Consider the following 25,925-nt stretch of genomic DNA (forward strand, 5'->3'; position numbering starts at 1 on the left):
TCTTGCCCACAAACGCACAACAATGTGGCAGCCTTTAAGCCTTCCTCCCGAATCTGGTTTATGCGGAAATACGTCTCGACTCTTGCCACATAAGATTCCCACCTCTCGGGGTGAGAGACGTCGAATTCCGCTAAACGCCCAACTTTCGCCATGATCGAGGATCAGGTCTTCTTCTTCTTCAGCCGCACGCACCCTCCAGTGATTTCGTACTGGCAGGATAACGCTGACTTCCACACCGTTTTCTCTTCCGGACTTCTTTGGGTGAGTCTTCAAGCTTTCCTAGCTGTAGAGACTGAATCCCACCTTCGTCGCCAGTGTTAAGTCCAGAGAATAATGGCGCTTGAGACGAAGCATTTCTAACAAGTCTTTATTCTCTGCTTCCATTCTATGAACAACCTGAGCAGAGGCACGCAGGCCTCTATTTATACCTTCTGATCCCCGGGCAAGTTCAACCAATCATGAGGCGGTCTTTTCCCGCCTTGCGCATGCGCACAAGGCCGGCGCCGCTCAGTCTGGTCCCGGGCAGCTTCTGCAAATGCCCGGGACTCTTGCAACGTCACGAGCCTGCCTCTTGCAGGCTCAGGACACAACAGATACATTGTAGCATCCATAGCTTCCCCCTCCCCCCAGGAGTATGGCAGAAACCGCAGGAACTTAGAGAATGAAGAAATCACCCCCTCCCAACAAATCGGTTTTGACAGAAACATACAGTGTTTAAATTATAGAATCGTAGGGCTGGAAGGGACCTTGGAGGTCTTCTAATCCAACCCCCTGCCCAAGGTTATCCAGTCTTTTCTTGAAAACACCAGCGATGGAGCTCCTGCATCTAAGGGAGGTGAAGTATTCCATTGCTCTATTGTTCTCACTGTAAGAAAAATCCTCCTTAGTTCCATGTTGAATCTTTCTGTGATGAACTTCCACTATTCCTTCTTGTCCTGCCCTTGGGTGTTGATAGAGAATAAAATGACCCCCTCTTCCCTGTGACAGCCCTTCAATTATGGGAAGACTGCTATCATGTCTCCAATGAGCCTTCTCTTCATTAGACTAAATTTGGGGTGCTTTAACTTGGGTTCCTACCGGAAGTGGGATTTGAAGGTGGGGGCCCTCTAAGGTCAAAGATCTTTTTCTTTCACCAAATGTACAAGTTACTCCAAGAATTCTGTTCTATACTTCATCTACTTTGTTTTTATTCCAGAATGTTGCCCCTCACAGATTTGTTGCTAGAGAAACTGGCTGTGGAGAAAACCTTGTTCCGAACCATGGTTATCTCCAGCCTGCTGCTATGCCTGCTGGCCTTCCTCATCCATCAGTGTTTAAAGGCCTTTGACATCTGCTACTGTTATTATGTCAACTGCCAGAGACTACGCAGTTTCCCACAGCCGCCTCACTGCAATTGGTTCCTAGGCCACATGGGAATGGTAAGTCCAGCTAGTATAAGAATGGAAAGATGCCAAAATCTAAGCATTTGCACAAGTTATCACCATAGGAGACCTGAAATGCTGCCCACAGATGCTTCTCCTACATCATACCACAGTCTTGAGGCCTATGACAGACAGAGTCACAAGGATGCTACATCTTCCAATTCCAGCAGAAGGAAAATAGCCAGAATAAGAATTTCTGGAAAGCTAATTGCTGGACGGAAGGGAAATGATGGATTTCTAAAAGAGCAGTCAATAACACAGAAAGATAGTTCTGACCTGCTGCACATTTTTTTGAATTTTTGAAACTTCATATCTGTGCACACATGCATCTCTTCAGACATTGATGCCATTAAAAAAAAAACAGAAAGGCACAGGAGCGTTTGGATCTTGTAGTAGAAGTGTTCAAATTTGGAAGCGAAACAGATGGAGAGAGAAGGAAAGTCCAGTAGGATGGATGGGGGTGTTTTTTTAAAAGGCCAGGAGTTTGATCCTGACCAGCTCAAGGTTGACTCAGTCTTCCATCCTTCCAAGGTTGGTAAAATAAGGACCCAGGTTGTTGGGGCGATATGCTGACTCTGTAAATGCTTAGAGCAGACATGTCAAACTTGCGACGTGATGTGACGTCGCACAACGTATCGGAGCTTTTCCCCCATTGCTGGCAATGGGGTGGGTGTGGTTTCCCGGTGATGCGTCCGGCCCGTGGGCCGGCAGTTTGACACCCCTGGCTTAGGGAGTGCTGTAAAGCACTATGGAGCAGTATGTAAGTCTAAGTGTTAATGCTAGTGCTACTGATATTGTCATAGAAAAAAAGAGAGATGGAGGCAGTGACCCTGTTGCATGCATTTCTTTTCTAAGAAGGAAGAAAAATGGTCATTACAAATCACCATTCTACCCCCTCCAAAAAAACTCTGAACAAAACAGCTGGGACCTATGAGAATAACCAGATTTTAAAAGACTTTTGGAGTTTCAGAATGGTGGGTGCCACATGGATATCTGGGGGGATGCTGTTCCAAAGAGCATGCACCACAACAGAGAAAGCATTCCTCCTGGTTCACAATAGATGACATTATTTAATTGAAAGGACACAAAAAACTTCTACAAATGAAACTGGTGAAATGGTAGCTTGCACTTGGAGAAGCCTGCCTAAGACTTGATGAAAATGAAAGGAAGTGACTGCATCCTTAGCCAGTGCCTCTAGGGCTCAAGGCCTGCATTTCTGCTGCTCAGTGGATTTTAGTAGAACTATAGATGCCTGCTTTTGACATGTGGCCATAACCTCAACACCAATACGGTACTTTCAGAGCAAAGCTATTTTTTTGTAGTCTTTCTCCAGTCTCTTTTCTTGCTTTGGCCAACTAGCCCTATAACTTTCTCCTCCTGCTTGCACCAGTATTCAGTGCCTTTATTCATTGCAGATTCCACCCACTGAAGAAGGATTGGCCAAATTGGTCCAGATTGTAAGCACCTTCTCCCCGACATTTATGGTATGGATGGGGCCCTTCCTGCCACTCTTGTCCTTGGTTCATCCTGATTATATCAAGCAAGTTATGACAGCATCAGGTATTGTGGTGAATGGTGGCAAAACTGGAAATGGATGGGGAGTCCACAATTCATTGGCAGAGACTCTATTATAGAGTCCTGTGGGCATTGGCTGAGTGTCCAAGTTGAATTCACATTGCAGAAGACCTGGTTTATTTAAATCTGGTAGATATATGAAGCCACAAGTAGATAAAACCATATACTATATTAGGCTATAAGCAAGTGTTCATAAATCTCTGTGGCAGGGACCACTGAACCCAAAACAATCAACAGACAGCCTCATATTGATGTAGAGAGGAACAGATTAGGACAGTGGTGGCGAACCTATGGCACGGGTGCCAGAGGCGGCACTCAGAGCCCTCTCTGTAGGCACGTGTGCTGCTGCCCCAGTCCTAGGCCTTCGCTAGGTTTTATAAAACCTTTTTGTTTTAGGCCTCCGCCACCGTGTGCAAAAAAAAAAAAGGTTCAATCAGTCAATTTCAACTTCTCGCGGGAAAAAAAAGATCTTGAAAAGTTGGAATTGATTGATTGAACTTTTTAGTCCCACCCAGTCTGCCATTATCACCATGGCCATGCCCACTCAATGGGCCATGCCCACCCAATTGGCCACACCCACCCTGCACTCGACGATGCATAAGTGGGTTTGGGTTGCAGTTTGGGCACTCAGCCTCTAAAAGGTTCGCCATCACTGGATTAGGAGCTGCAGCCCAAGCCCAAATCTGGTTTTTGCAATTTCTCTAAGGATATAATGCTTAGGGAGCCAATGAAGCACTTTGTCAAGGAAATTCAGCCTTTTATCTGGTTGACCAATTTATTTTTATTGGATTCACCTATGTTTTAAGATTATTTATTTGAATATGCTAAAATATGGGTTTTTAATTAAAAAAGCACTGAGAACCAGAATTTTAAAGATCTTGGGATTTTTTAATAATTTGGATCTGTGTTAATCTGCCTATGCAGTACTAAAACTCTCATTCCTGTAACCTTTAAATAAGTGAAACAGCACATCATAGAGCAGTGGTGGCGAACCTATGGCACAGGTGCCAGAGGCAGCACAACGTGCCGTTGCCCCAGCCTTGCTTCCCCCCACGACCCCCTCACCAGCAGCCCCCCTGGAGGAGAGTCGCCCCCGAGCGTGGCCCACACGGAGCAGTGCAGCCAAGGACATGGCAGCCAGGCAGCGTAGACAAGTTTCTGCCCTCATGCCCCATCGCGCACAGTTGATGCTGCGGGGCGTGGGCAGAGGGCGTGGCCACAATGGCGCTGCTGGGCGATCTGCAGCAGGCCCTGGAGGCGGTGAGTGGCCCTGCGGGCAGACGGGGTGGGGGTGGAGCGGGGTGGGGCAGGGGGTGGAGTGGGGGCAGCACCAGTTTTTGGGCACTTGGTCTCTAAAAGGTTCGCCATCACTGTCATAGAGCAACAATTTTTGAACCAAGGGTCCTCAAATCATGGACCAGCTTACAGAAAGTGTCCAAAATCTGTGACCCATGTCTCCCATAAAACTGAAATTTGGCAAACATTTTATGATGTAAAAATTATCATAAAGCAGTTTATGATATAGTACAAATATCATAAAACATTTCCTGTGGTTAACTCCTGGTGTTTGACTATGCTATTCAGTTGAACATGGGCTATTTTCAATGGATAGTACAGGGGTCTTCAAACTTGGTCCTTTTATGATTTGTGGACCAACTCCCAGAATTCCTCAGCCAGGCACGCTGGCTGAGGAATTCTGGGAATTGAAGTTCACAAGTCATAAAAGGGCCAAGTTTGAAGACCCCTGGGATAGTATGAGGATTCCTGCCCTGAATCTGGGGTTGGATTGGAAGAGTTCCAAGAACAATAATTCTATGGATTGCATTTGTTCCTTTATGACTGTTGATCTTGATTTTAGCTGGCATCAGGATGGATTATATTTGGGATCTTTCCCCCCCATGAAATATGCAATGTTATAATGTTTAGCACATATACGATATACAGTATATTAGTGAATATAAAATGTTTCATATATATTGTAAGCCATAAAACCACTCTGCCCAACAATGATCCTAAAACCTCTTGAGGTGCACTGAATAATCATCTCTGACATGTGAGGAAAGTATGAAATACATAATAAACAATGATGTGGAATCAATTAAAATTTCATTTTAGTTAAATTAACATTGGAATACATATTTTTACCCTGGCCCCACCAATTTTTAATAGCCAAAATATTTGATGAGGATTGTGATGATAAAAATCAATATGTCATATGTCAATGAGATTTTGGAATGTCTAGTAGAAATCCATAGTATTCTTTTGGATATTTCTACTTCCTTTTCCTTCTGTCCTATGGGCTCTCTTTATCATTGTATGCAGTGTTTTGTAGTAATTGAATTTTCATTTGATCCCTGTATCCTGTTAGGTTGTTATTGCAAGCAATCAAAGTGACTCAGCAGTTGGTCCAAATCAACAAAGACTAAAACCCTATAAGTGAAATTGCTGGGGATGAAATGGTGAATTTAAAATGGTTCCTGGGGAAAAAATGATGGACTTAAGATAGCCCGACAAAAAAAACCAGACCTAACAATAGAGGAGGAATGAAGAGCTGGTGAATAGACCGGCTCTTTAAACCATGCCAGACAAGGAGATGACTTAAGAAAACCCACAACTGCTCTAGACAGTTGCTCCACATGAAGAGACTGCAAGGCAGTCTCCAGCTGGTTTAGAGCTCTGGGAGACAAGGGAATACCCATCTTGCTCAAACTTTAGTTGGGGCCTTTGAAAGGATGCTGATTTCTCACACTTCTTTTTTTAACCACTTTTGGAAATTGCTTGTTTACTGCTTTTCTGCTATTAAGAATATTTGGAATGATGTGTTTTATACTACCAAGGTGAGTTTCCTTCAGTCCTTAGCAAAATATATTTTAAATAAAGTTTAAGGACTTTTTTTTAATAAACAGTAAAAGCTGTTTTAAACTTTTATTTTAGAAAGTTGAAAATGTACTAAAGGTCCAGATAAATCAGAAATAAGATTTTGAAATTAATTATAAAGAATCCTTTCATGGGAAATTGCTTTTCTTTTGAATTCTTTTTTTTAATAAAACTTTAAAAATTGGACACCAGAGAACTAGAGGAAGCTAACAATTAAAGGAGGAATCAAAGTCAACTTAAAAATACAGAATGAAGTAAAATATTTTAACATTGGCTATATTGAGGGAAATTTGACTGACTCTGTGTTTGCTTCCTACATCTCCTCTTTTGTATCAGATTGGAAAAGTTGGTGGATTGACTGTGAAAAAGAGAAATAATGTTGTGAACAGGCTTAAGAGAATAATAATTTGAAGGGGCAAAAAGAGGGAAATGCTCACAAAGCAATTGAGATCTCAGCTTCTGAATTGGTATTACATTTAACAATACAAGGTTTTCTTCCTGCCTACTTTTCTTTAGAGAATTAGTTATTTTGTTGGAGCTATTTGTATGTTTTAATTATAATTTTTGTTAGTTTTCCGATTTCAACTATTATCTCTTTTGTCATGATGTTGATGTTGCTATAATGATAGTAACAATTGTTCTGACTTTTAAGGAAGTGAGAGTCAGAAAATAACTACCAATGAAATTTGCCCTTTTGCTTTTTGAAAAATGAAACTTTTAGAAAAGATAGATATTATAGAAGTGACTGTAGACTTGTTTGCATTTGAAAAAGTTTGTGGAGAAAGACATCTTTTTTATGGGGAAAGACTTCTTAAGTCTCAGAAAGATATTTGCAGGCCTCACATAATAAAATACTACTAAAGAGAAATGTTTTTGATACCTCCTCCATAATCCAGTGGTGGGATTCAAATATGTGAACAACTGGTTCTCTGTGTGGATGCCGCTTCCGGAAATCCATTCTGGGCCTGGGCAACAAAAAATTAGTTACCGGTTCTGCTGAAGTGGTGCGAACTGGCTGAATCCCACCACTGCCATAATCCATCCATTCCATTTAAAAAAATGAAATGGAGTTAGACTAAAAAATTGTAGGGTACTTCTATACCATCACTGGTTCACTCTCCAGCAATTAGAAGCAATCCACAACTGTTTATACTACTGCCAGCCTCAAAATGTGAGGAACATCCTGTGATCACCATGAGCCAGTCTGTATTTGTTTGCTACCCATCTCACCACACGGTGTGGGCTTACAACATTAAGTAAACATCAACAGACTGCAGAAAATATACTTCAGGCCTAATCTAATACAGGTCCCAAAATAGTGAAGTTTTCCTCACTTTTCCTGCAGCCTCAGAAAGGAAAAATACGTAAGATTTAACAGGCCTTATTTTCAATTCACCTTGTGTGCCTCTGTGCAGACGTTTATTTAAAAACTTTATTTTATTTTTAAGTTTAGTTTATTTTTAAAAGCTTTCTGATAATGAAGCTGTTCTGAGAAGCTGTCATCATTGTATCATTTAAATGCCAGCTGAAAGTTGTGAAGTTAAAATATCACTATGATGGAAATTTTGCAACTTGGGCATCTGCCCTTGAGGCTCAAGTATGGTGTGATGTGCTGACTAAACTTTTGCAGACTCCCTTAAACTTCATTTGGGAGCCTTTTGCATTCCCTGCACACACCTGGAAACATTTGCTTCCAAAACCAGATCATTTGTCTGGCTTATATGCATACTATTATTTTTTCTGTTATCTCCTAGAAATAGATTATACAGTCATACAGAATTGCAGAATTTAAAAATGGAAATTGAAACACATTCTAGACATGAGCCTTAGTGATGCTACACATGAACAAAGCCTATATAAATTATGCAAATAGAGTACATGGTGAAAATGCCCTCCAATGAAGTTTTATTCCTTCCTTGATGTAAGCCTCACATGACGGACCTATCAATAATATCAACTATTCTTGTTGCTTAATTCCTGAAGTAGCATTGCTCCAGGCTGATTAGTCAAGCAAAGAGCTCATCATTGATAACATACAAAGGGCAAGATACTTTCAGTCAAGTAATAAGACAAGCATTTAGGAAAGATCAGTTGCCTTCTAATTCTGCTGAGGAATACGATGTTTTAGGGACATTATTCCCAGGACTGGGAGGTTGGAACTATTTTGCTGTTTTTAAAGAGACCAGCGGGAAAACTGTTTCTGTTTTTCTCTGCAGCTGATACTGCTCCCAAGGACAAATTCTTCTATAGCTTCCTGAAGCCCTGGCTTGGTAAAACATCTCTCGCTTTATTAATATATTGTTATGCAAAATTGCTCTAACACCCAATATCAGGCAACAGAGTTTTTAGGATCATAAAATGCTTTTAAAAAAAGTACTACTCATAGACATATAGGTAGTCCTCACTTAACAGTTCTAATTGGGACTGGCAACTCCATTGCCAAGTGATGCAATCTTTAAGTGAAAAGTCATGTGACTGTCCCACTTAGCAACAGCAGTTCTGGCAAATCCCAATTACTGTTGTTGAGTGAATAGGCAAGGAGCCACCTGGAACCAAGCCATTCTTGAAAGAAGGTAAGGGATTTCCTCCACCTCAACTCCCCCCCATCTTCCCCCATCTCTGCCCTTTTGGTCCATGCCTAGCCACCAACACCAGTTACCCCCACCATCTGGCCCTGCCTGCCCCAACCCCCACCTAGTGCCACTACTGGCTGGGGCCTTCTTTTGCTCCACCTTCTTTTGCATCAACACAACCAGGGCCGCCTTTTTAGAGTGGTCAGATGGGTGAGCACAGCAGAGGGGAAGCAGGTGAAGACAATGACAAAAGTCAGCTGAGGGTGAGGGACAGTGGCAGGGGAGTGGTTGTAAATGTGGGTGGACTCAAATTTTATCCACATTACCACAGGGTACTGCAACAACTGGAACTTTGAGGGCTGGTCATAAGTCCATTCAGTACCATCGTAACTTCAAATGGTTGCTGAATGAATGGTCATTAAGTGAGGACTACATGTACATGCATGCCCATCATGTTATACTATTTCAGGGTAAGCAACATAATGTAAAGTAAAAGTATTACTTCAGCGAAACTGAAGTCATGGGAGAATAAAACAAAAGGAAACAGGAAAAACCAGTTTATATTAATAATATACACCAGGAATGTCAAACTGGCGGCCCGCAAGCCAGATGTGTCACACAGAGGCAACGCCCACCTCAGTTCCGCAAAGGCAAAAAATGTCATGATACATCACAATATGTCACATGACATGATCGAGTTTGGCACCCATGACATACACCATGCCTCTCAATCCATTTTTATCGTTACTGTGAAAGTTTGCATGGAGGTTGGGAAAAGCATGGGACAATCAGTCAAAAGGCAGCAGTGGGTCAGCTGATAGCAACTTAAGCCAGGTGGAGAGAAATCTGGGAAAAAGTATTTCAAGTCATTGGGAGAAACTCTGCTTAATTAAATAATATAAATGAGGTTTGGAACGTCCTTTTACAGTTTCCAAGATTTTATATTTACTCCAGGACAGCCTTAAAGATATTTCTTTGAAATAAGTGTTTGTGTAATGTATAATGCTTTCAGTCTCTATAGTTCTGTAGAAAACCCTTCCACTTTATGGTCCTCTAGGCCCTGCTTATGTCAGGCTACTTCATGTGTTCTAGCTGTATAGCTCAGGATATCTTACAGGTGGAGCTCATGCCAAGATATACTTTACAGTTAGTTCAAATGATTTGTTTTGTGGACATTGAAATATTGTCTCTGATTTCTCTGGTTGTGAAATCTAGAAGCTGTAATCCAACATATCTAGAAAATACCAAATTGGGGAAGTCAGATTTAGTTTGTATGGAAAGATGCAGACAGTTCCTCTGGCAAAGAAGAATTTTGCTTAATTCAATCCTTTGCTTCAATCAGCCCCAATTTTTCTTACCACAGGAGATGGATTATTACTGAGCAATGGGACAAAGTGGGCACGACACCGGCGTTTGCTCACTCCTGCCTTTCATTTTGATATCCTGAAGCCTTATGTGAAAATCTTCAATCAGAGTACAGACATCATGCATGTGAGCTCTTCTAAAACTTGGGCATCCCCACTTCATTCTTCTCATACTCATTAAATGTCTCTGCATCTCTGTTGGTGCAGTCCATCTAGAATGTACAACTGAAATGGGAAGGAAAGAGAATTTTAAGGATTCTTCTTATGACATCTTATGACATCTTTGAGTGCTCACTGCACTCAAATATCATTCCATTCTTACTCAATATGTGTTGTAACTGGTACCTTATTTCAAATGAATGTGAGATTTGTTGACAGCTCCCTGTGTTCAATTCCAGCTTTCTAATAAGATCACAATATTTTATATTAACACCCACTTTTAAAAGCAAAGTGACTGTATGTGCACACACATGTGGAAAAAACCAGGAACAGCTACTGAAGAAGTTGTGCAAATCTGGAAAAAGATGCACCTATTTAAACAGTTCAAAAGGAAGTACTTTTTGTGCTCTACCAGGTGTTCCAGATGTTTGCGCACAAATGTAAGCTTGAGCATTTTGATACTGTCTTGAAAACCTTAGCACCCACTACTCTGATGTTGCTTGCCCATTTCTTAAAGGTAATGAAACACAAAGTTAAAAAGTCTCTTAACATGAAGTGGATGGATGGATGATGGGGGAGGGGAGGGACTGACAGACAGACAAATATTTTGCAACTTATTCAAGAACATGTTGAAACCCATCTCCATTGTAACACTGTAACAGCAACCAGTTCCGAAATGCTGGAATTTTGGCAGTGTAGCAAAGTAAACATGAGACTCAGAGATGGAAGGGAAGAAACAAAGGGAGTATAAATAAAAAGAATAGAACAGTAATAAGAGAAGCAGCCAGATTAAAGAAATAAACCATAATTACTTACTATGCCTATAACTGCATTACAACAAGGCAAATGTGTAAATAATATGCTGTTTCTTAATTTTTTGCTACATTATTTTAATGTAGCATAAAGATTTAATTTTTAACATACAAAACAAAGCATTCACTCTGCTTGCAAAGTAGACTAAATGTTTCAGAATGGCCAAATGCCTGTTGGGAATAAGTGGACACTAGGATTTACCCTTTCTTTTTTCAACAACATCTTTCTGCCTCCCTCCCTCCCTCCCTCTCTCTCCCCTTCCCTCTCCTTCCAACCCTCCTATCTTCCTCCCTTCCCAATAGATACATATTTTTATCATTAATTCAGTTTGTGGAGAAGTAATGCCTGGTGGGAAGTTTAGGATTTATTTGGTTCTTGCTCTATCACATAACAGCCATTCTGAAATTTAAGTATTAGACCTTCTCATATAAACAAGTCATAAACCAGAGATTTAGTTATGGCAGTAATCTTACAAATCTTACAAAAACTGAAATTAATATTGGGAGCACCATAACACTAAACAATTTTAATTTGAGTTCTGAAAACGTGGCACATTTGAGATACAGAAGACTTTGACAGTTTTCCTTGCAGAGATATTGAATTTTTGCACTAGTTTTGTAGCCACACCAAAAGCAGTTAGATAGATAGCTTCCTTAGCTATTGAACTATAGCATCCACCCTATTGAGATTCTATAGCGCCATATTAGGGCAATTTTATGGTTTTATCCTAACTCAATATTTTATTTCCTCTATTGTATTGTCCACACACTTTACATACATTTGCTGGTGCTTTATTTAAACTTATGTTTGTGTTTATACATGATGTGGAGAGACCTAGCCATAGAATTGGCAAGAGTCGGACATGATTGAATGGATAACTTCATCATCATTAGTGATTGAATGGCCTCTGTAGATGCCATACACTAAGTAAAATAAATGTGCATAGTTCGCCACCTCTCTGTTCTATCCTCCTTCTTTGCATGTTCACTGTGCAGATGTGAAGTATCAGTATCATCTCTCCTTGGTTTATTCCCCAGGCATTTGCATAGCCCTTTACTCATCCTGATTCACATCAGTCTTGGCCTTGTGCAAGATCTGGGTCCCTCCCTGTCCTCGGTATCATTTTGTTCCTTTTCTAGGTTTGATGTATTGCTTATCTTTTTACAGGACAAGTGGCACAAACTGATCTCAGCAGGTCCTGTTTCTCTTGACATGTTTAAGCATATCAGCCTCATGACTCTAGATAGCTTGCAGAAATGTGTTTTCAGCTCTAATAGCAACTGTCAAGAGTAAGTAAACCAGCAGCATGAAGAAGTGCAATGAAAGGAAGATAAGCGTGAATATGTGTTATATTCTTGAGGCCAAAAGCTGAATTCCTTTTCCAAATATGAAGGCATACTGAGGCCAGGGCTGTACAGAGGTGCAAACTCAATTTTTGCGGTCTCATTTCAATGATAAATAATTGGCATGTGATGAGGCAAGAAACATATGAACTCTGTAATTGAACTAAACTTAGCATTGTTTTTAACAATAAAGAATTTTCCCAAACAATTTCTCCAAACTCATTGGGGAAAAAAGAGAATGTTATGGGTCCAGGCATCAAAGGTGTCTCCTTTCAAAACATGTTATATGTATCCCCAGCCTCCAAATAGTGGGAATCTCTGCCCCAGATTGGAAGGCTAAACTTAGAAATAAACATTGCCTTTATAGATAAGTTTAATGTTATTAAAATTGCATTCAGACATTGGGGCTTCTATAAAAATAGTAAGAATGGGTGATGTTAGAATACTACAGGTGCAGTATTCTTACTTACCCACTCAAAGAGATTTCCAATAGCTTAGTAACTTTGGATGTGTCTGAAATATTTTGCTTAGGGAAAGCCAACTCTTCTTTTAAAGTGAGATATTAAAAATAGTTGAGACAGCGTTTTCAGAACAACAACTCGCATTTCTCAAAGTGATGAGAATGATCTCTTTGATCCAGGATATCAAAAACAGAATAATTTTTGCCACATTTTAACCTCACCATACTAGTTATCTTTGTGTAAATATGCATACAGTTGCACTAAGTCAATCCTTTGGTAGTTAGATCCATCAAATAAACTGAGGCTTTCTGATGAATGCATATGTTTTGAGTTATATCAGATGAATTGGGAAATAAAAAGAATTCCAAGTCAATACTTGCAAAAAAAGTAAGTAAGTCAATACTTACTACAGATATTTTTCTAACATACTAGTGTTGTTTAATGTTACAAGTGTAAAAAAAACCCACTACAAACTAGTGACTGTATTTGCGTTACATAGATATGTTAACAATCAATTCTTCAGACCAGTGGTATATATTACTTGGAGCAATGATAAGACTTATTTGTATTTTTTAGGAAAATATATTCCTGTGCATATTCTAAGTGCATGTTTCTATTGAATCTCTCTTTCATTTTTTTTCTTATAACAAAATCATTGGATACATTTCAGGAAATCAAGTGACTATATTGTGGCCATCTTGGAGCTCAGTTCCCTTGTCGTGCAGCGGCACACTAAACTGTATCTGCAATCTGACTGGGTTTACTACCTGACATCCCAGGGCCGCCGTTTCCGTCGTTCATGTGAAATTGTGCATCATTTCACAGAGAATGTAATTCAGGAACGGCGAATGGCACTTAACCGTTTGGGCCAGAATGCCTGGCTCACATCCAAGCAGGGCAAAACCATTGACTTCATTGATGTTTTGTTGTTGGCCAAGGTATGTATGTACTTATCTCTTTTTCAGATGTTTTAGGCAACAGCTGGTTTCAGTTTCTCCTCCATCCCTGTTTGCACTATAATCACAATATTTAATTTAAGTTTGCATATAGGATTCATTAAACAAAGTAAATGTACTCTCCTCTCTCCTTTATATCTCCAGCACAGAAGGCTGGCTACAGTGCTTATTCCCTCCTACCAGGCCCCTGGACATTGAGCTTTTAATTCATCTGCAACCCTACAAGAACGTGTTGGTGCTAAGTTACACAGTATACTGGCTCATGGCCTCCCATTTTAAGTTATCTCCTTCAAGAAATAAAGAAACATAGGAAGGAAATATAGCATTTCAACTGCCTGGGGTGGGCACACAGCGACAGGATTCACTATAACATCCCTCTGGAAGAAGCTGGGGAAGAGAAGAATAAATTTAATAACAGATTCTCATAAAGCAGATCTCAACTTATGTGTAGGTTATGTGTTTTGAGGGAAAACAGTCAAAAAAGTCATTATCAGAATTCAGTATTAGAGTGATGTTCCTTCCCTGGTTTTGAAATTGTTTTGGTTAAAGAAGGATTTTAACCAGACAGGTTTAAAAAAATGATACCCTCCCATTCTTTTTGCAAATCATGAGAATAGTAAAAAAAAGAACAAAATATAAAGCATATGCTATGAAGAAATGAGCTTCTCTAGTCCAGGGGTTTTCCAAATTTTCCCAAAAATGTTAGCTAAAAAATGTTATGGAATCCATGATCAAGAGGCAAAGATCCATTTTCTTTCAGATCAAGAGATTTTTTTTTCTTTTTGCCATAGTCTCATATGGAACCCTATCAAGTTCTAGTATTTCCCCAGTATTTCACTGAACACAGTTTGAAAAATTGCAGTAGTTGTTAATTAATTTTTTTAAAAGCTTTTCCTTATATGCAAAGGGCAATTTAATTGTTTGGATACATCTGAATGCTCATTGTTCTTCATCACCATGGTGTTCATATGAATGGTAGTGTTGTGTGTTCACATGATTAATTGCAGAAATGCTGTGGAAGACGTTTCTCCTCTTGAAAAGGCCTGTGTAGAATGCTGCTAATTACTAATAGAGACGTTAGGGTTTCTGTCTGCAGGTTTCATTGGAACAGAAGCCCTGCTTTTGCAAAAAGCCATCAGTATATATGGAAAAAACTGTGAACTGCTCTGGAGATGGGTACCTCAACAAATGCAGTCAAGGCTGTTTATAGCAGAGGTGGAGAATGGCAGATGCTGAGTGAGACCCTTGATTATGGAAAACAGCATTACCATAGTGAGATTCCCAAACTGTCTTGTCTCAATAAATACCTGATTTTGTCACTGTAGGATGAAGAGGATCAACATTTGTCCGATGAAGACATAGCAGCTGAAGCGGACACATTTATGTTTGAAGGTGAGATGGGTGAATGAATCTCATGCATGCAGTGGATTTTTCAGAAAGAAAAACTGTGGAAATGGGGCCCCCATTCCAAGATGCAAGAATGTTGCAAATCTTAGAGCAGGGCTTTTCAACCTTTTCACAGATTGTACCACTTTTAGGACATGACAATATTTGAGTACCACCAGTGCTTAGCAAGATGTCAAAAAAATTGATGACTAAAAAAAGGGGGAGACTTTGGGCTTTACTGATTAGATTCATTTGTTGTTATAAAAATGGCTAGTTTATAATATTATGGAAAAGTAAAAAAGTTGAGGTTCAATGTTAATGTTTCCTACTGCAACAGTAGAACTCAGAAGTCAATGCCTTTTCTTTTTTTTTCCTTCTCCCCCTCACTTTTCCCTTTTTCTCTCACCCTTTGCTTGCAGCCCCCCTCACCCTTTGTTAGCAAAAGCCTCTCCCTTGCTCTCATTCACTCACATGTTGCTCGCACAAGCTTCTCTCACTCATTCACTCACACGTTACTCGCACAAGCTTCTCTCTTGCTCTCATTCACTCACATTGCTCGCACAAGCTTCTCTCTTGCTCTCATTCACTCACGTTGCTCGCACAAGCTTCTCTCTTGCTCTCATTCACTCACGTTGCTCGCACAAGCTTCTCTTGCTCTCATTCACTCATATGTTGCTTGCAAAAACTCTCTCTTTCACTCACACGTTGCTCGCACAAGCTTCTCTCTCGCTCATTCACTCACACATTGCTTGCACAAGCTTCTCTCTCTCTTTTACTCACACATTGCTCGCACATGCTTCTCTCTTGCTCTCATTCACTCATACATTCCTTGCAAAAGCTTCTCTCTCGTTCATTCACTCACACATTGCTTGCACAAGCCCCTCGCTCACACTTTCACTCACCCTTCACTCCCAAAGGCCACTCTCTCTCTCCCCTTCACTAACAAAAGCCTCTTCTCTCTCTTTCTCCATGTGTCTTTTTTCCCCCCACCAAAACCTGCTCCTTTTGTAGCTTCTCCTCTCTCTGCCCTCTTCCTCCTCCTTTTCTCTTCTGGGTTGGCCGGAAGCTCCAATCAGCATGCAGCCACACATGCACAGATCCTGGGGCTTCTACCGAGCCCTGTGCGGTGCCGCTTTAACTCGTTCCCTCCCCCACTACACTTGGCTAGGGGTCATGTACCACCTCCCAGGTGCTAAAGTACGTGTACCACCGATTGAAAAGCCCTGTCTTAGAGGTCTTTGACTTATCAATGGCTTGTTCAATGTAGAGGCTATACTATATGTTGTTCATTGCCTTATCTGGTGCTGGCCCAGTTTTGATGTATCCTACTGTTTGCATCTCTTCCCCGTGCCAGGCCACTGGAAAAGGAGCACAATGTTTTGAATTAAGGCCCAAATTATGGAGCAGTCTGTTTGCCCTGTATTATCAGTTGATTATTTCCATGAGCTGCAAGAGTTTGATATTTGTACACAAAAGGAGTTGTGGTTTCCAGTGTCTGGGCCCTCTTCTCCAGACCACAATGGTTACTGAGTCTTTGGACTGTGCCTATCCAATTAAGATCATTCATCTTCTGGAACTATCACTGTCTTTCAAAACCAATTTCCCTTCCCTGTTCTGGATGCAGAAGGATCATATCAAACTGACTTTTGTCCCTATAATTGTTAGACTTGTTCATGGGAAGGGATTGGCGTTTTAGAAGAATGTGCACAATTAGATCCTTCTGACTCATATAGGCCATTACTGAATGACAATAGATGAAAGAATAGAATAGAATAGAACAGAACAGAACAGAATAGAATAGAATCTGGAAGGGGTCTTGGAGGTCTTCTAGTCCAACCCTCTGCTCAAGCAGGAGATCCTATACCATTTCTGACAAGTGGCTGTCTAGTCTCTTCTTAAAAACCTCCAGTGATGAAGCACCCACAACTTCTGAAGGCAAGCTGTTCCACTGGTTAATTGTTCTCACTGGTTAGGAAGTTTCTCCTTAATTCCAGGTTGCTTCTTTCCTTGATTAGTTTCCGTCCATTGTTTCGTGTCCTACCCTCTGGTGCTTTGGAAAATAAGTTGACCCTCTCTTTCTTTGTAGCAGCTCCCAAAATACTGGAATACTACTATCATGTTTTCCTTAGTCTTTCTTTTCTCTAGACTAACCAAAGCCAAATCCTGCAATTGTTCTTCATATGTTTTAGTCTCCAGGCCTTTAATCTTAGTTCCTCTTCTTTGCACTTTTTCCAAAGTCTCAAGATCTTTTTTTGTTATGTGGTAACCAAAACTGGATGCAGTTATGCAATAAAAGTCAAAAATAATAAAAAACATTCTTTCAACATATAAATAACAAGAAAAAAATCAAGAAAACAGTAGGCCCACTTAAGAGAGAAGATAGCAAGAAAGTAACAGGCAGTAGAGAGAAAGCTGAGCTGCTTAACTCATTCTTTGCATCAGTTTTCACGCAAAAAGAGACTATAGCTCAACCTACCAAAAACATAACTATAAAAGACAGACTAGAAATAAAAATTAAAATAAGCAAGAAAATGGTAAGAGAACTCCTGTCAGATCTTGATGAATATAAATCACCAGGACCTGATGGAATACATCCCAGAATTCTGAAGGAGCTGGCAGATGTTATGTCAGAAGCATTGTAGCATATCTTTCAAAAATCCTGGAGCACTGGGAAACTACCAGAGGACTGGAAAAGAATTGATGTGGTTCCCATCTTCAAAAAAAGGGGAGGAAAAACAGACCCAGGAAACTACAGACCAATCAGCCTAACATCAATACCTGAGAAGATACTGGAAAAAATAATCAAAAAACAGATCTGCAAACATCTAGAAACAAATAAGAAACAAAATAGAAGCCAGCATAGGTTTGTTAAAAAGAGATCATGCCAAACCAATCTTATTTCATTCTTTGACAAAGTGACTAAATTACTAGACCAGTGAAATGCTGTAGACATAATATATTTAGACTTCAGTAAGGCATTCGACAAAGTAAATCACAACCTAGTTCTTAGTAAGCTAGAAAATGGTGGGATAGACAACAATACCATCAGATGGATCTGTAGCTGGCTGACAAACCATACTCAGTGAGTAGTCCTTAATGATATTACTTCTACATGGAAGTAAGCAGTGGGGAACCACAAGGTTCCATCTTAGGCCCGGTACTGTTCAATATCTTCACAAATGACTTAGATGAGGGAATAGAAGGGGAACTCATCAAATTTGCAGATGGCACTAAGCTGACAGGAATAGCCAACACCCCAGAAGATAGGCTCAAGATCCAAAAAGATCTTAACAGACTTGAACAATGTGCCCCATCCAACAAAATGAAATTTAACGTGGAGAAAAGCAAGGTTTTACATCTGGACAGGAAAAACCAAAGATACAAGTACAGATTAGGCAAAACCTGGCTCAAAAACAGTAATTGTGAGAGGGACCTTGGAGTCCTAATACAATCCTTGGTTGTATAAACAGAGGCATAGAATCAAAATCACGTAAGTATTAGTATTGCTTTAAAAATCCTAAGACGACACCTGGAATACTGCATCCAGTTTTGGTCACCACATTACAAAAAAAGATCTTGAGACTCTGAAAAAAGTGCAGAGAACAACTAAGATGATTAAAGTCCTGGAAACTAAAACATGTGAATGATTGCAGTAATTGGGTATGGATAGTCTAGAACAGGGGTAGGCAACCCAAAATACTCAAAGAGCCACTTGGACCCATTTCCCACTGAAAACAAAACACAGGGAGCCGCAAAACCCTTTGGATATCAAAAATGAAGATAACACTGCATATATCCTTTTTTTCATTTTAGATGTCAAAAGGGTCTCTCTCTGTCCCTCCCTCCCTCTCCCTCTTTCTGCCCTTGGTCTGCCAGTCTTCTTCCCCCACTCAGTGTGTGTGTGTGTGTGTGTGTGTGTGAGAGAGAGAGAGAGGGGGGGCACTTGCGCTTCCCCCTTTCTCTCTTTCCTCTCCCTCCCTTTCTCTTTCCTCTCTTCTCCCTTTCTCTTTCCTCTCTTTCTTCTCCCCTTCTCTTTCCTCTCTTTCTCTTTACTCTCCCCATCCCTTTCCTTTCTCTTTCTCCTTCTTTCTTTCCTCTTTCCTTTCTTTCCTTTCTCCCTTTCTCTCTTCCCTCTTTCTCCCTTTCTTTCCTCTTTCTTTCCTCTCCCCCTCTCCCTCCCTTTCTCTTTCCTCTCCCTCTCCCTTTCTCTTTTTTCTCCCTCTTTCTCTTTCTTTCCTCTTTCTCCCTTTCTTTCCTCTTTCTCCTTTCTTTCTTTCCTCTCTCCCCCTCTCCCTCCCCTTCTTTCATCTCCCTTTCTCTTTTCTCTTTCTCCCTCTTTCTCTTTCTTTTTTTCTCCTCCTCTCCCTCCCCTTTCTTTCCTCTCCCTTTCTCTTTTCTCTCTTTCTCTCTTTCTCTTTCTTTCCTTTCTTTCCTCTTTCTCCCTTTCTTTCCTCTCTTTCTCCTTCTTTCTCTTTCCTCTCTCCCCCTCTCCCTCTCCCTTTCTTTCATCTCCCTTTCTCTTTTCTCTTTCTCCCTCTTTCTTTCTTTCCTCTTTCTCCCTCTTTCCTCTTTCTCCTTTCTTTCTTTCCTCTCCTCCTCTCCCTCCCCCTTTCTTTCCTCTCCCTTTCTTTTCTCTTTCTCCCTTTCCTCTTTCTCCCTTTCTTTCCTCTTTCTCCTTCTTTCTTTCCTCTCTCCCCCTCTCTCTCCCCCTTTCTTTCATCTCCCTTTCTCTTTTCTCTCTTTCTCCCTTTCTCTCTTTCCTCTTTCTTTCCTCTTTCTCCCTTTCTTTCCTTTCTCCTTCTTTCTTTCTTTCCTCTCTCCCCCTCTCCCTCCCCCTTTCTTTCCTCTCCCTTTCTCTTTTCTCTCTTTCTCCCTCTTTCCTTTCTCTTTCCTCTTTCCTCTTTCTCCCCTTCTTTCCTCTCTTTCTCCTTCTTTCTCTTTCTTTCCTCTCTCCCCCTCCCCCTCCCCCTTTCTTTCATCTCCCTTTCTCTTTTCTCTCTTTCTCCCTTTCTCTGTTTCCTCTTTCTTTCCTCTTTCTCCCTTTCTTTCCTTTCTCCTTCTTTCTTTCCTCTCCTCCTCTCCCTCCCCCTTTCTTTCCTCTCCCTTTCTCTTTTCTCTTTCTCCCTCTTTCTCTTTCCTCTCTCTTTCCTCTCTTTCTCCCTTTCTTTCCTCTCTTTCTCCTTCTTTCTCTTTCTTTCCTCTCTCCCCCTCTCCCTCTTTCTTTCATCTCCCTTTTTCTTTTCTCTTTCTCTCTTTCTTTCCTCTTTCTCCCTCTTTCCTTTCTTTCCTCTTTCTCTTTCCTCTCTCCCCCTCTCCCTCTTTTTCTTTCCTCTCCCTTTCTTTTCTCTTTCTTCCTTTTCTCTCTTTCTCTTTCTTTTCTCTCTCTTTCTCTTTCCTCTGTCTCTCTTTCCTCTGTCTCTTCCTCTCTTTTTCTCTTCACCTCCCCCCCTTTTACTAACAGAACCAGTTCACCTACCAAATTGTTTAACTTCCTCCCTTAGAGATGGGCAATGTGGATTCACCACATTCTGACAAAGAGATATGCCAGCACCTCTCATCGATTCTGCTGCAGGGACAGCAAACGCTGTATGTTAGCAATATCTGGAGAGCTACAGCTGTCCCATCCGTTGCAATGTCACGCTTTGAAAGGCCCCTCACGCTCCTCCGCTTCAGGCCGACTGCACCCAGCAGGGAGCCTCAGAAGCCGGCGCGGAAGGGAGGAGGGGAGGAAGAGAGACAGACCATCTCCTCGCAGCTCACTTCCAATCCCAATGTTGTGAATCCTGCTTGGGATTTGGGACTGAGAGGGGGAAGATCCTGGCTCCCAAGCTGCAGGGACTTCCAACCATAGAGCTTGCTTTGCTCTGTTCCCAGCCAGCACCACGCGTGCGCAAAACAACAGCAACAACAAAATGCTGCGGTCGAGACTTGTCCGCCTGCCTGTCTCCCGGGCCTCGGTAGCCAACCATTTGAAGCGAGCAGCCTCATCCGTAGAGAGAGGAGAGGCGAGAGTGAGGGTGGATGAGCCAAGTCTGTGGCAGGGATAACAAGGGTTCGGGAGATGCTAGCACGAAGTGCTTTTGACTTACCTTGCCCCCCCCCACTGGTTCTTCGCCCGAACAAATCACCCTCTCTCTCTTTCCTCTGCCCCCTCTCTCTCCAGATGAGGAGGGGCGAGAGAGAATAAAAGGCAGACGGCACCGAAGGGGCAGGGAGGGGAGAGAGGCAGGAGGCAGTAGAAGGCGCTGAAAGGCACCCGGGACACCACGGACCGGACCGGGGAGATGTGTGGCGAGCTTGGCTGCCTAGGGAATGGCCCGGGGACGGCCCAGGAAGTGATGCCTCCCTGCTGCCGCCCGGCCCGGGGAAACATATGGCCGGGTTGGCGGAGGAAGCAATGCCCCCCTGCCACCCAGCCCAGCCTGGGGCGACGCGTAGCCGGCTCGGCAGCCCGGGGACGGCCCAGGGAGCGATGTCCCCGCCACTGCCGCCACAGGAACTGGCCCGGGGACGGCCCGGGGATGGCCCAGGAAGCAATGTCCCCAGCCCAGCCGGGGAGACACGTAGCCGGCTCGGCAGCCCGGGAATGGCCCAGGGAGTGATGACCCCGCTGCTGCCGCCACAGCCAGGACTGCTGCCCAGCCCGGCCTGCGGAGACATGTGGCCGTCAGCTGCCCAGGGATGGCCCAGGAAGCGATGTCCCCAGCCCAGCCCGGGGAGACACGTGGCCGGCTTGGCGACCTGGGGACGGCCCAGGAACCGATGCCCCCATTGCTGCCACTACGGCCCCAGCCGGGACTGCTGCTCAGCCCGGCCTGCGGAGACATGTGGCCATCGGCTGCCCGGGGACCGGCCCGGGGACGGCCCAGGAAGCGATGTCCCCAACCCAGCCGGGGAGACACGTAGCCGGCTCGGCAGCCCGGGGACAGCCCAGGGAGCGATGCCCCCGCTGCTGCCGCCACAGCCAGGACTGCTGCCCAGCCCGGCCCACGGAGACACGTGGCCATCAGCTGCCTGGGGAACGGCCCGGGGACAGCTCAGGAAGCGATGTCCCCAGCCCAGCCCAGGGAGACGCGTGGCCGGCTTGGTGACCTGGGGACGGCCCAGGAAGCAATGCCCCCGTTGCTGCCGCCGCGGCCCCAGCTGGGACTGTTGCTCAGCCCGGCCTGCGGAGATGCGTGGCCAGCTCAGCTGCCCGGGGACAGCACAGGAAGCAATGCCCTCCTGCCGTCGCCCCAGCTGGGACTGCCGCCCGGCCCGGCCTGGGGAGATGCATAGCCAGCTCGGCGGCCTGGGGACAACCCAGGGAGCGATGCCCCTGCAGCCCCAGCCGGGAATGAGGCCTGGGGGGGGCAGCAGGAGGAAGAAGGGGGGGAGGAGGAGGGGGAGGAGGAGGAGGAGGAGGAGGCTCCGGAGCCGCAGGAGATGGCTCAAAGAGCTGCATGCGGCTCTGGAGCCGCGGGTTGCCGACCCATGGTCTAGAAAAAAGAAGGACTAAGGGTGACGTGATAGCAGTATTCAAATATTTGAGGGGCTGCCACAAAGAAGAGAGGATCAACTTATTTATCAAACCACCAGAAGGCAAGACAAGAAACTATGGGTGGAAACTAATCAAGGAGAGAAACAACCTGGAATTAAGGAGAAACTTCCTAACAGTGAGAACAATTAACCAGTGGAACAGCTTGCCTTCAGAAATTGTGGGTACTTCATCACCTGGAAGTTTTTAAAAAGAGTCTGGACAGCCACTTGTCAGAAATGGTATAGGTTCTCCTGTGTGAGCAGGGGGCTGGTGTTGGGGCCCACTTCAAAACTCATCCTAAGAAAGCAGAACTCATGGAAGCAGTTTCTTCCAAAAGGAACTTTTATTAGGAGAAGCTGATAGCAGGCATAATAGATAGGATCTGAGGGTTTCCCACTCAGATCAATAGGTTAAAAGTGTCCCAAGCAAACCCCACCCCAATAGTTCATCCAGTCAGTTCGAATGGGCCAATCCCCAGGTGTTAAGTCCATTGTAGGAAAGAGCTGATAACGCCAGGCTGTCTCAGGGTTGCAACAATGTTTTGTCGGGTTTTCGCACCTTCCCTTCCGAAGCGGAGATAAGCCAGTTGCTGAAGGCGCATTCCTTTCTCCTCCCCCACTTTCAAGCTGACATCAAGAGGGAAGATAGTTCAAACAGCGTGTATGCAGAAACAGCAAAAGTGTTACAGTGTAGCGATAGAGGAAAACAAAGAAATAGCCCGCAGCATTTCCCCCCTCCCCTCCAGGTGCATGGCAGAACCCAGAAGTGTAGAAAGATTAGAGTTAGAATTAAAGTTAGAAAGAGCCCCATTAGAATATGGGTTCTGACATCCTGTCTCCCTTTAAAAAAAGAGAGATCCACCTGTGGAGAAATAGAAACAAATACTTATATAAGTTAATCTGGTTTGTTCAGGTATTCGGTGTGAAATTTCTTAGGGAGTTTAGGAGCTTTAATGTGGCGTTTGTGGACCCACTTGTTTTGGGAGGATGGAAGGTATTTCCACTAGGTATTGAGTGGAGCCATGGTATTTCCTGGAGTCTAGGATTTCTTTAATTTCAAAATATTGTTCCCTTCTACCATAATGGGAGGAGGGAGTGGAGCAACAGCTGGCCTTAATGGTGACTGTTGCTCGCGTTTTAAAAGGCTGCAGTGGAAAATTGGGTGGATTTGCCTGAGGGATTTAGGGAGTTCCAATTCCACTGTTACTGGGTTTATAATTCTAACAATGGGAAATGGTCCTACAAATTTGGGTCCCAGCTTCTTGGATGGTTGTAGGGATTTTAGGTATTTGGTGGATAGGTAAACCTTTTCCTCTATAGTAAAAGGTTTTGGCTCGATCGTCTTTTTATCCGCTTGAATTTTATATGCTTGCCTAGCCTCGTCTAAGTCTTTCCTGACAACTGCCCAGGTGTTCTTTAATTGTGCAATCCACTACTTTAACGAAGGGATGACAGGTTCTGCAGGGGAAAGTTCTGGCATTGGAGTTAAAACTTTGTCCTGTGGCTACTTGGAATGGAGTGTAGCTCGTGCTGGAGTGAACAGCATTATTGTAGGCGACTTTGGTGAATGGAAGTAGGTCGGTCCAGTTGGTCTGCTGGTAATTAATAAAGCATCATAAATATTGTTCTAGTACTGAGTTTGATCGTTCAGTCCCACCATTTGTTTGCGGATGATGACTAGATGACAGTCCCTGGATGGTCCCTAACACAGGAATTCTTTCCAGAACTCTGATGTGAATTGCACTCCTCTATCGGATATAATGCTCTGTGGGGCTCCATGCAATCGATATATGTGTTGAACAAACAGGGTTTTTTTGCTATAGGGATCTTTGAGCAGGGAATAAAATGCACTTGTTTGGAAAATAGGTCTGTTACAACACAGATGACTGTGTTTCCATTGCTATCTGGTAGTTCCACTATAAAGTCCATAGAGATCTCTTTCCAAGGTGCCGATGGGGTTGCTATCGGCTGTAGTAACCCAGGTGACTTCCCTTGTAATCTTTTTGCTGAAGCACAAATTGGGCAGCTAGCTACATAGCTTTCAATGTCCTTCTTTATTGATGGCCACCAGAATTGCCTTTTAACCAGATGTGGTGTTTTCACAAACCCAAAATGGCTTGCAGATTTTGAATTGTGGCAAAGTTGCATGAATGTCAGTCTCTGACTTTTAGGTATGTATAACTTCTCTCCCACCCACAGTAGACCATCTGTGATAGTGCACAGGTTTTTGTGGCTTAGAAACCATTCGTTGGTTTCTAGTGCTTTTCTAAATTCAATTCCTGCCTGGCTGGCTAACGGCTTTTGGAGTTTAGCTTGTGCTTGGGTAGTTACTCATGCTGCCAGTTGTTTTTCCGGCATAAGCGGCTTTGTTACACTAGCCCGAGTGCTATTATATTGTGGCATTCTAGATAATGTGTCTGCCAGGAAGTCCCCCCCGGCAGGTGTTTCAGTGTGAAATTGAAATGGTGGAAGTGTTGTGACCACCGTGATTGCTTAGGGGTAAGTTTCCTGGGCGTTTTTAGTGCTTCCAGGTTCTTGTGGTCGGTCCACACTTGGAAAGGAATTTTGTTCCCCTCCAAAAAGTGCCGCCATGTGAGAAGAGCCCATCGTACTGCATACGCCTCCTTTTCCCAGACTGCCCATCTCTGCTCTGTTTTGGTGAGTTTTCTTGATGTATATGCACAGGGATGTAATGCCCCTTTGTTGTTCTCTTGCAACGCTGGCGTCTGCCTGAATTACAAAAGGCTTGTTGGTGTTGGGGTGCCTTAGAACTGGTTCTACAGAAAACAGCTTTTTCAGCCTCTCAAATGCGACTTGGCATTCTACTGTCCATTTTAATGGCTAGCTTGGCTTGGGTTTTCCCTCCCCTCTGGTTTTCAGTAAATTTGTGATTGGTAAGGCTATTTGGGCAAAGGAGGGAATACATTGCCGGTAAAAGTTGGCGAATCCCAGGAAGCTCTGCAATTGCTTCCTAGTGCGGGGTGGCGCCCATTCTAGCACTGCTCGGACTTTCTCAGGATCCATTTCTATGCCCTCTGGGGATATGCTGTATCCCAGATAATCTATTTTATCCTTATGAAACTCACACTTAGAAAGTTTTGCATAGAGATGAGCTGCCTGTAGCTTGTTTAGGACTGCTCTGACCAGTCTGACATGTTCGTCCATGGTCTCCATGAATATAAGGATGTCATCCAGATAAACGAGTACGCCTTTGTACAGATGCTCCCTTAGCATGTCATTTATCAACTGCATGAATACAGCGGGAGCTCCCTGTGTTCTGTACCCGTCTGACCCACACACCCAAACAGCCAGCCGAGGGTTAAAGACTTCTCCAGACACCACTTCACAGATAAGAAACTTGGCAGCAGCTCCGTAGCTGCCTGCCAAGACCTTTTACTCCAAGCACACAGAAACAAAAAACAATACACACAGTTTAAAGCCACAGCAAACTACTTCGCCAGAGATTTAGCTTTTGTCCA

The 25,925-nt window shown here is 43.1% G+C and overlaps 1 protein-coding gene across 1 annotated transcript in view; it reads left to right on the forward strand.

Annotated features, from left to right (window-relative positions):
• The window catches only part of LOC107287120 (cytochrome P450 4F22), a 63,347-nt gene that overhangs the window by 23,785 nt on the left and 13,637 nt on the right, over positions 1-25,925 (forward strand). The window contains exons 2-8 of the mRNA XM_015815589.1: positions 1,196-1,418; positions 2,837-2,981; positions 8,090-8,143; positions 9,810-9,937; positions 11,950-12,071; positions 13,257-13,524; positions 14,868-14,934. Coding sequence (XP_015671075.1) covers positions 1,197-1,418; positions 2,837-2,981; positions 8,090-8,143; positions 9,810-9,937; positions 11,950-12,071; positions 13,257-13,524; positions 14,868-14,934 — 1,006 coding nt within the window. The 5' untranslated portion in view covers position 1,196. The remainder of the gene's footprint in view (positions 1-1,195; positions 1,419-2,836; positions 2,982-8,089; positions 8,144-9,809; positions 9,938-11,949; positions 12,072-13,256; positions 13,525-14,867; positions 14,935-25,925) is intronic.

Source organism: Protobothrops mucrosquamatus, unplaced genomic scaffold, assembly GCF_001527695.2.
Source record: "Protobothrops mucrosquamatus isolate PMUCROS unplaced genomic scaffold, P.Mucros_1.0 scaffold352, whole genome shotgun sequence".
Classification (NCBI taxonomy): Eukaryota; Metazoa; Chordata; class Lepidosauria; order Squamata; family Viperidae; genus Protobothrops; species Protobothrops mucrosquamatus.